The sequence below is a fragment of the Rhopalosiphum maidis genome, chromosome 3, assembly GCF_003676215.2.
Source record: "Rhopalosiphum maidis isolate BTI-1 chromosome 3, ASM367621v3, whole genome shotgun sequence".
Classification (NCBI taxonomy): domain Eukaryota; kingdom Metazoa; phylum Arthropoda; class Insecta; order Hemiptera; family Aphididae; genus Rhopalosiphum; species Rhopalosiphum maidis.
Window position 1 is genome coordinate 36,419,896 of NC_040879.1, and position 11,555 is coordinate 36,431,450.

At 26.8% G+C, this 11,555-nt stretch overlaps 2 protein-coding genes across 3 annotated transcripts; one reads left to right on the forward strand and one right to left on the reverse strand.

The window, feature by feature from the left end:
* Positions 1-259: 259 nt before the first annotated feature.
* Positions 260-2,382, reverse strand: LOC113557291 (putative uncharacterized protein DDB_G0282133). 2 transcript variants are annotated; one of them, XM_026962739.1, is made up of 5 exons: positions 2,121-2,381; positions 1,494-1,930; positions 1,342-1,418; positions 893-1,072; positions 260-347 (listed from the first exon to the last, which is right to left on the reverse strand). In XM_026962739.1, exons 2-5 carry the CDS (start codon positions 1,912-1,914, stop codon positions 321-323), a joined length of 705 nt encoding a protein of 234 aa, XP_026818540.1. In that variant the 5' UTR covers positions 1,915-1,930; positions 2,121-2,381; the 3' UTR covers positions 260-320. The 2 variants fall into 2 exon arrangements, with proteins under 2 accessions (XP_026818540.1, XP_026818539.1); XM_026962738.1 differs by having other exon boundaries at positions 1,342-1,930; positions 2,121-2,382.
* Positions 2,383-2,821: 439 nt separating this feature from the next.
* On the forward strand, positions 2,822-9,697 carry LOC113557107 (gamma-tubulin complex component 3-like). Its single transcript, XM_026962418.1, has 12 exons — positions 2,822-2,885; positions 3,673-3,785; positions 3,865-4,050; positions 4,131-4,343; positions 4,413-4,549; positions 4,626-4,777; positions 4,889-5,084; positions 5,155-5,359; positions 6,706-6,844; positions 7,520-7,740; positions 8,390-8,629; positions 9,382-9,697. The coding sequence occupies exons 1-12, from the start codon at positions 2,822-2,824 to the stop codon at positions 9,541-9,543; spliced, it is 2,028 nt and encodes a 675-aa protein (XP_026818219.1). The 3' UTR covers positions 9,544-9,697.
* The last annotated feature ends 1,858 nt before the right edge of the window (positions 9,698-11,555 follow it).

Here is an 11,555-nt window from a genome sequence, read left to right on the forward strand (position 1 = left end):
TTTACATCCATATTCTTAGATATATTTTTAAAATTGTATATATTTGAAAATTATATAGTAAATTTTAGTAGACAATTTGTCTACATCTAACATATTTATTATAATATATTAAACAGAAAAAAACAGATATTTTAATTAACTTTTATCTTCAGTTAATAGTATACAAAAATAATATTTAATGAATTAAGTATAGAAAATACTTACAAAATTATTTTATTAATTTAAGTAAGGAATGTAAAAATGAATATAAAAAGGCAAATAAAGATATTAGATAACTTTAATTTAATAATAATCCCTTAAATACAATAGTGCAATGATACTTAAATACTGCATTCTGACGCATGAGCCTGTAAAACAAAATTATAATAATAATTTATTATTGTTTTGGTAAAAATGAAAAAAAAAATTACTTCACTACTTTTATGTGATATAAAATTGTTATTCAATTCATTAGGTATTTATATAATTTTATTTGAGTAGGTTTTAAAATCTAATTGTAATAGAGATAATATAACACTTTCAACGCCGCTCATGGTTTCATGGGTTATACCGCGATGCCATGTTGTTCATACCAATCGCAATGATTTGATAACGCGAATCTAAATAATGAAAATCCACCCAACTATAGATTTAAATTTAGGGTTTATTTGTCTACAGCCGGTTTAAATATCAGAGTTTATTAAAATAAAATTGATAAAATTATGGTGGATACAAACGTAAATGTTACTGACGTGTAAATGCGTCACTGGCCCAATGGAATAAAGTCTGTTGACGTGTATACGCGTTAGCGGCATTGCAAGTGTTTAAATAAGACTTTTTTGAACTAGTTTGTTTGTGTGTTGCTACACAGTTACACTGAATAGTTACAAATTAAAAAAATCATAATAATTACCTCAATATCTGGTGTAGGATATAGTACAAAACACAGAGGACATTGAGATTGTTGTGGTACATTTTCATTTGTAATTTCATTTTCAGGATTTTGTTGTGAGGATGATGCTCGAGATCTTGTTTGATAACCATTATTACTAATACTATTTTTGATATTTTTCATTTGTTTTTTTCGCAGTTCCTAAAAATTTAAAATATATATTGTTAAAATATTATATAGATCCTCTATATCTAATGTTAAGAATAATAAAATCATTTGGAAAGGTAAATTTTAAAGCTATTATAAAAATAAATATCAAATAAATACAAGAATTTTTTAATCAATAAATATAATAAGATAAAATATTATATTAGTATAATTATGAAAATACTTTTAAGAGCAAGTTATATTTAAATAAAATTGTTGTAATTTTTACATATAAGAGCATATATACATTTTAAATCTCTTACTTGTTCTTGCTTCATATGTCCATCATCCAATGCTTCACTTTCAAACTGATTAAAATATTCATTTGAAGAATTCTGATCTGTATGTGTAGAAGATACTAAAGTCTGATTGTCTGACATAGAACTTTTATTATATTTATTTTTCTTTTTTTTACCTTTAGGTGATTCATTTTTATTTTCCTCTGTATTTTCTAAACGATTGCTATTGTCTGAATAAGATGGTTTTGAATACACTTGAAACTCGTCAACATATGGTTTATTAGGTGAATGAAATCTCTTGTCATCTATATTTTTATCAGCTTTTAAATCAATATTTTTTAATATATTTGTCAAGCTATCAGGTGAATTAATCACTAGACTATTATGACTTCTATTATTAAGTGTAGTATTGTTTACTTTGGCATTTATTGGCAATAAACTATCGCTAGAGTAAAATAAACTAGTCTGTGGTACAACTAAATTCATTTTACAGTAACCGTTTACTATACTCAAAACAGATGTTAAATAATCACTATCAGATACAGATTCATCGTCCGACATGATTTTACTATTTAATTTTTTGTTTATATATGACATAACGTATGAGAAAATTCTAGAAAATAAAACAAAATCATTAGGTTAATGTTTTAAGTGTTAAAAACAAATATTATTGACATAAATTATTTGTTTTATAACAAATAATAATATAAATTATTTTAATAGTCTTCCTTAGTAGTGACATGTATGTGAAAACATCAACACACAATAATATAGTTATCACAAAAAAATCATCGTTGGCTTACCAATAGTTTTCATTTGTCATAATAAATTAGTTCTGTAATAGTGCAACGTACATCAAATCTTTAAGTGTAAATAATTAAATTATTGAATTTATTCACGTAACCAATAAACTGTGACTTAAGTAATGCATTAATGTCTTATGTCACGGACGGTATAGACAAAACAGTAGACACAGTACTAAGTATTTGCTATTTAGCTTTACCTAAGTTAATACAAATTAATTCTTTAATTCATTGTAACATTGAAAATTGTAAACATATTTTGTTATCCTTATCACTCCTTCTGGCCTAAACTCGTGGTATATGGTTAATACTTCCATGTTACTTTCATAATCAGCATTCATCTTATCAGTTATAATTATTAACGATCAAATGGCGCGATTATTTTTTTTGTCTGTTGTGTAGTATGCTGTTAAGAAAACTGTGATACCGGTCAACACACGAGACCGAGACGCTCCTGGCTCCTCACTTCATCAGTCATCGTTCGCTCTCGGAAATGATAAACCTTTGAACGTTCGTTGCGAATTTTAATAATAATGTTTAAAAACATAGAAATAATAATATAATTGTTCTAAAATTTAATTTCATAGTTTCAATTCTCCGTGTAATTATGAAAAAATAATGCCTTTTTATTAATTCTGACGTGTTGTTTATAAATGATTTATAATTAATAACTTATTAGTAATAAGTATCTACATTCAAAAATGAACAAAGACTCATTGCGAAAAATGTCAACTCCTAAGAGTGTTAAAACGAGCAAACAAGAAGGTAATCATTTTACTATACCATATATGTTTTTAACATAAAGTTTTATTGTCAATTATCATCACCAAAACAAATAGACTGTCAAATTACGTTGACTATTCACCCATTATGATTCCTATCAAGGAATCTAAGCAAATTAATTATATTTTATGTTTGATTAAACTACCGCAGTACTATCAAAAGTATGGGTAGTAGTTTTTCCATTCCAATTCACAAGAAATGTTAACTCAAACTATCAAACTGTTGTTTCGCCCTAACATTGAGCCAGTTTTGTGATTAGTTTCTGGTAGTTGAAAAGATCTGCAATATTTGACTTGGAATCAAAGCAATTGTTATTATTAATAGTCTGAAACATGTTCCAATATGCTCTGAATCCATTATTTGTCTATGTTAATGCATTCACGGCAAATCAATCATAGATTAGTCTGTAACTAAATCCAAGTTCTGTGTTGGACAAAATTGTTGTCAACAAAAATCTTAAGATTTTTACAATGTTTTTATAACCTAAACACAAATATATACAAAAACATTTGGATAATTTGAAGATTGAAGAAAACTTAAGAACATTTTTTTATTTGCAATTCTTTTAGTATATAAGTAACATATATTAATATAAATATTTTATTATACTATTTTTTGTTCTATGGTTTAACATAGACTTAGATATAATCTGACAAATAATTTATAATACAAATATTAAAATGGTTTTTATGGACCATTATAGACCTAAAGTACATTTTGTTACATCAAGCTTTTTTTGTAATATATTAATCTATAAAAAAAATTTTAGATACAATTTCTGATATTGAAATTATACGGAGCCTTTTATACTGTTTCCAAGGAGTTGATAGCCATTGGATAGAATTCAATCAAAACGAAAAACAATTTATTGTTACAGCACCAGTAAGTGCTTAATACATTTCCTTATTTATTCAAACTTGTGTATTCTTTATCTTATTTATGTATTGTTTTTAATTTATAGTTAGACTTTTACCAGACTAGCAAAGTGAATCGGCTAATAGAACTTGGATATCTTCATAACATTGTGCAAGAATATATTGAAAACAACAATGACAACAAGAATGGCTCAGTAGCTTCAGGAATAGCGCACTGTTTGCATGAGGAACTATGTATTTACTATGACAGTATTAACAAATTGCAAAAAGAGGTAATTAAATTATATTAATGTGTATATTATGTATTGTATAATACATTTTATGGGTTGACACTCATATCTTATTGATTTAGGTTAATGAAGCATACGATACATCCAAAGAATATTCACTCGGAAATTTATTGTGTTGGTCTGTACTTTGGTTAGGACAATTACAGGATTTGGCATATACAGTTAAAATGATTGATGGTACTAAACGAGGTGGTGAGCTAGTATCTGTTATTGCACCATTTGCATACTGTGCTAATCCCTATTTACAACAAATGGCTACTAATATGATTAAAGTTGTAAGTGATGATAACTTGTTATAACTATGATTTTATGTAAAATATATGGGATTAATTAAACAATTTTAGGCAACTAGACCATTAATGATGATAATGTGTCATTGGATGGTTGACGGAGAGCTTTTAGATAATTATGATGAATTTTTTATTTATCAATGTCCAGACATAAATAATCTTGATATGTGGAACAATCGATACACGATTAGGTCAGTACCTGCCTTGTTATGATTATGAATATAATAAATTTAATAAATTTATTTATTTATGTTATTTTTGTTGAAGGGAATCTATGGTTCCAGCTTTTTTTACTAAAGAAGATGTTAATAGAATTTTTCGTACTGGTAGGTATATAAATTTTCTACATACAATTTGTAAGAGTAAACCCGATTTAACACCATCCAGGAAAACTCTAAAGGATCTTCGAAATTCTGGGGGTAAGTAAATCTAGCAAATTATTTATTTAATATTATATTTTAAGCACTCTAAAACATGAGTATTGGCTAAACATTTAGTTTTATTAACTGATAACTATACACTGTGTTTAGATAAAGATTTATTTCCAATGTTAGAACAAGGTAGCATTATTTCTGATTTGATTAACAAGGCTTGTACAGAATCTTCAACTGTAGTACTGGATATTTTAAAAGAAAAGTTTAAGTTATTTTTACACTTCGAGGGACTTCGACGTTATATGCTCTTAGGACAAGGAGACTTTGTCACAAGTTTGTTAGAAATTCTCCAGTAAGTTTCAATTGTATGACAATTAATTATATCAATAATGTGTATTCTAACATTTATTAATTTATAATAGGCCTCATTTAGATAAATCTTCAGGTACACTTGGTCCTCATACATTTAGAAATTTTTTGGACACTGCTGTAAGAATGAGCAATGCTCAATATGATGAACCTACAATACTGAAAACACTGGATGTAAAATTATTGCTCACATCTGGAGAAGATTGTGGATGGGATATATTTCAATTGGATTATTCGACTGGTGGTCCTTTGGAAACTGTATGTACCACAATCAGATATTTGAATAACTCAATGATACATTTAAAGTTGGACTGTAGTTATAATTACCATAACCTCTGGTAGATAGGATTTTAAATATATTTAAATAACATTATTCAATTTCTGTTATTTGTAAGTTTTATTACCTACTAGATACAAATAATATTACTAATAAAATAGGTCAATGGAGTTATAATATAGTAAGGGGCTGTATTGTAGTCATTGTAAGTTTATTTATATAAAATAATTTAAATCCAAGGTTAAAAAATGATTGATTAAAAACTTTTATGAATAATGTATTGTATCAACATTTATAATCATATCACTGTCCAACATCATTTCCATACTCAAAACTAATAAAAAATTTAAATAATAACATAAACAAAGGGATTTGAATAATTTATATCTGTTAAACAATTTGTTAAATAACAAAATTAATTGTTCAGAAATACTATCATTAATCTCTTTAAATGTATACAATTTCTTATTAAGATCTAATTTTATGTTCTACATATAAATTAAATTATTTTATTTTTAATATAGTGAAAGGAATGTTTATTAATATTAGGAAACAATATTAAACATTTTGATTTTTAACATAGATTTTTTCAGATGGATATAACTTTTTTTTTGACCATTTAAGTATAATCAATTTCGTTTAATACTATTTATTGAAACATGTTATTATAATTATTGAATACCTATTATTCTTAGTGATGATCTAAACATTAATTTAAAATCTATTAGTAGCCAAGAATGTATACAGTTTATGGATTATACCCAAAAACATATCTATGATTTCTCAATTTTCTTTGTAGAGGAAAAATTTCTAATTATGTTTTCTCTTTTACTTTAAAAAATGAAATATTGTTTAAAAAGTAATTTCAATTTAAAGTGCCAAATAATATTGATTTGTTGATTCACATATCTTGCTTAATATATAATCCTACTGTACTTAAATGCGTATCATGTATTTAATATTAATTACTATACATACTTAATTTACATCTATGTGTTCATTGTGCCCATCAGATTATTTATGATTCAATAATTAAAAAAATGTGAATACCGCCTATAGTAACCTACCAAGACTTAACATTGTATTATATAGAAGCATCATCATATGAATGAAAATAAGAAAGCCAAATGCAAATAAAATTTTATAAATTTTACTCCTAAACAATTAGAGATGTTGTTATAATTCACCAATACTGATATCTCTATTAATTATTAATCAAATTCATATAATTTAATAAAAAAGTTATTCAGATATAATTGGAACCTAAATATAACTTAATTGTTTCATTTAGAACATTAAAAAAAAATATATATATACTTGTTTTTAGATTTTTGAGTTCAGCGGAAGTGGAAGGTATTCAATTATGTTTGTGTTTTTGTGGCGTCTTAAAAGAATAGATTTTGTGCTGTCTCAAATGTGGAGGGAATTGAATTTACAGATTAAAACTTCATACCACATAGTTCCAGGTAAAACAGTTAAATATAACTATTTAAGTAACTTAAATACAAGAATACTTTTTGGGAGCGGAGAGTTAGCAGGTTCTGCACTCGCAGATTTAATTTTTATCCAGAATTATCCGTTGTGTAATCGATGGCATAACCTCGGCTATTTTTAAATTATATACTATAAAATATTATTATACATGTTAAACTTACTCATTAGACATTTCATTATTTGTTCATTGTATAGAAATTAGACATAGTTAGCATTAATTCCTATTTCACTTTTATATCATATAGGTCGTATAATGCAGTTATGTTTAATTTCAATTAAAAAAATCCTTGTTGAAATTTTTTAGCAATAATTAGTCTTATTTGAGGAAGGAATTTTACCTTATGAAATACTCGAACTCCATATTATAAGTAACTGAAATAGCGTCCCACTGAACAACAAATCTGAGTGTACAAACTAAATGGTTCTACTTAACATTTGTAGATTTTAGTTTTGCTCGGCAACAAAATATCTAACGTATATTATAACATGATGGTTAAAATTTTCAAATAATTATCTCATGTTTGGAATTAGTTTTATCAAATTAAAGTTTTGGGTGGTTGCATGCTATAATTTTTACATTACAATTAAAAATGACTCAACAGACTGCACCAAGAACTAACTGAACTATGTTGAATGACCAATTTCAGAAATACGATATGCCTTGAAGTGGACCAACAACCTGGTAGCAGAAATGGTACACAGTGTACGACAAATACAGTTTTACGTACTATCTGATGTCATAGAAACTGAATGGGAACACTTTCGAGAGGCTATTAATAAAGCGTCCTTGTTGGAGACAGTGATCGAAGCGCATAACCACTTCTTGAAAAATATCTTTAAGAGATCCGTACAAACCGAAGAAACTCATGTAAATTGATAGTTTTTCATTACAAACATAATAACGTAATAAGGAGGACTTAGCCTTAATCCTATGCCCACAAATTAAAAAATAACTTATCTCAATAAAAATATTCTAATCAACTATTTTGTATATTGGCCTAACATAAAATATATGCCTCACAATATTGCACATCATGCAATGGTTTTATTATTTATTTTTTATATACAACTATGTACAAATAATATTAGTATTAGTATTAGTTATAACTTATATTATTTAATTGGATCTTTTCTTACAATACATCCTTTATGATATATTTAATTATCTATATTTTATTATTATTATTATCTATTTTAAGCGATTAAATAATTTATTACAACTTACTATGAAATAGTTTTAAATCAGTTTTAAGTAGATATCTAATTTTAACTATAATAATGTTAATTTTAATACTTTTGGTACTTTTTTTTAAATACAGAATAACCACATAGCAATGTACAAAAAGATCTGGAATAATTAGGACTTTTAGAATATTTTACTATATATATTTTACTAATATAATTTAATATTTAACTTATAAGACACAGTCTGACTTCAGTATTTTCCATATCTTTCAGTCAGTTATTTAAATACATAACTGAAAATAACTTATATTCTAATAAACTGTGTTTTATAGGATTTATCCAAAAAAATGCGCCAATTATTCGAATCTGTGTTGGAACTCCGGGGCATTCAAGAAAGGTTTCACAGCCAATCTGAGCATGAACTGAATAGACGTAAAGACTTAGAAAAATATATTGAAGAGCATGGTACTTGCAATGAAATTGAGAACAATGATGCAGAAGCAAAAGAGGCGTTCTTGTTGGAAGTTGACAGATATGAAAGTATCATCAAAGAGATTAGTAATTCTTATAAGGTATTATGACTTATGTTTTATAGATTTGTCTTAGGTTTAAGGTGTATCTCAAAGTCAATATTTGGACTTGAAAAATGTATGGTATTATTCATTAAGTAACAGTTTGTAACCACAACAAAATCAAATCAAAAAGTACCATTAGATGCATTTGCTTGCACATCTATGACACTTAAATGATGGTTCTACGGTACCTGATACTTAATTTATATTCAAAACAATTCTAATACTAAAAAAATTGAAACATGTTCTCATATCTTAAAGCATCAACATGCATATCTGATATGAGTTAATAGGTGTTATTCAAAACAATTATGTAGATAAAGTCTAATTGTATTTAGATGACATTCATAAAACATTACAAATTAATGATGTCACATATTTAGAGGCTAAAGAATCTTGAGGTCTAAATACAAGTGGGGCCTAAGAGTAACAGCAGAACACTATAAAGTATTTGCATATAGATAAAATGTGTAATGAAAAGTCTATATGAATAATGATGATCACAGAAATAACATATCATTACCTGCATGCTGCATAGCATAATGTTTAATCTGAAATGTGTCGTATGATCATATGTCCAAAAATTGATAGTGTGGTTACAAAATTGTTATTTCTAGTTTTATTATGTTACATAATAAAAAAAATATAATAACCAATAGTTTTTAAATCTAAGTTTTGACTTTGAAATGCCATGATAATGCACCATCAGAGTTATTTTTTAATCAAAACATTATATTTTTGTTTTACCTCAGATTGATTTAGTGAAATTTTTGAAAAAACTCATTAAAGTATCGACTGATGACCAGGAAGCTTTACACTCGTTGGCCAACCGTATAAACTTCAATAAGTACTACAGTAAAACCGATCAAGATTTAGAGAAGTGTGCCACCTATATATGTAGATCTCACAAATAGTCATTAATAAATTATATGGCATCACATGCCTTACATGTCTTCTTATTGTATAAAAATTAACTAATGATGTAACACTTAACATAAATAATTTAAGTTTGTAATTAACATTTAATTGTTATTGAATACATTTTTTAATTGCTAGGAAATAATAAAAGAAAACAAAAGAAAAATTATTTTTAAATACATGGATGTTTATTTGTTATGGGATAAAAGAATGAATGTGATGAGCAAGTGAGCAAAATAGTATTAAAACAGTTAATCTATTCTCTGCGATTGAAAATGTGGGCTAGTTACCACTTTGATTATGGTCTGTCAGATGGTCGAGCGGTTATATTTGAAATAATTTATGCAGTATAAAATTTAATGATTTTATGTTATAATTATGTTCAATGAATTAGAGGTATATCCTTAAAAATAAACCTGATAATCACTGATTAAAAGGTGGGATGCAGTTAAAAAAAAATCTAAGACAAAAAATTACAACCAACTATTTTTTCCACTACAAATGTAGTCTAAACAGAACAATGAAATGACAATGCCGTATTTAGAAGATATCAGCCTACCGAGTTTTAAAATTTCTAATGTTTGATTATAGTTGCTACAGCTACTGTGCGGTTTAAATAGTTTAAATAAATTTTATTTTCTACCAATGTTTGTACTAATTTATCAAAAAAAAATAAAAATGACCAAACACTCAAAACCGGTCCATATTTTGAGTGGCCCACTGAATTTTACTCGGTAGCTCGCCAGATCAATTCGGTCCTGTGTACAGATGGTTTGCCTAGGACAATTTATATGGCAGTAATGGCACTAAAAATAAATAGAATAATATTCCCTCGACCTAGTACAAAATATTAAGTAACTTATTTACATGCTTGCATTTTTCCTAGTTATTTTTAAACGTCCACAAATTTAAAAATGAAACTGAAATAACTATAGAACAGCTGTTTCCAAATGTCTAAGGTGGCTCACGCATCCCAAAAAATTAAAAAATTTAATCACGTCTACATTGAATAAATAAGACAATATTTTTTATTAATGAATACCCTAGTACTATAGTAGTATAGTGCATTCAATCAGTATTTTATAGGTAATATTGATATTTTTACCTAGCACTTTCTCTGTTAAATGCTTGTGACTTTCAAAAGGGAGGCTCACCTTATAGTTTGGTAACTGCTACTCTAGTTGTTAGAGAACAACTATCGACAAATTTTGAACATTGAATTAAATTTAAGACATTACATTCGCATGTGTTGTCTCCGTTCTACACGATGAAGACCACTCACGCTGTATTGCTGTAATGATTATATTATAAAAGACGATTAGACGACAGTTGCAACCGTAATTAAAACTCCAAATCGATATACAATATAATATCATCATTCATCACATTATTTGTGAACACATCGTGTTTGTGAAATACCATTTTTATTTTTTTGATATCACTTATACGAAAAAAGTTTTAAAATATATTATTTTTGAACTTGTCAACTTGAATAATTTGTTTTGTAATTCTGAATTTCTGATATCGAAAAAATAAAAACGATGTTTTACCAAGTTCTCTTTTCTATGTGGTGAAAATTTCGTTCCTAAGTTCGACTGTAGCCTTTTCGGTTCTTTCCCGCGCAGTCTGTCGAGTTTTACATATTTTGTAAGACAGAGACAACGAATCGCGGAAAAATAAGTCCCGATGAATATAAAACACCTCAAACGAAGAAAATTAGAGCATTCTTCGAGGAAATTGTACAAAAAAACCCTTATGCGCAACCTGAGGGTATTTTTTGTTAGAATTTTATTAACTCCAACTCCATTTTTTAAATATTAATTGTGAAAAAATATAAAATTTAAAAACAAACGTATAAACGAAATTACGAAACGATACGATTATACGATGTCATCCAAAAGACTGGCAACAGTCTCATTACCTATATTATGACTGTGTGTGATGTTCGGAAATGGGGAATTTCTAGTGTACCAATTAATATAGGATCAAAATATATGGCTTATGATAG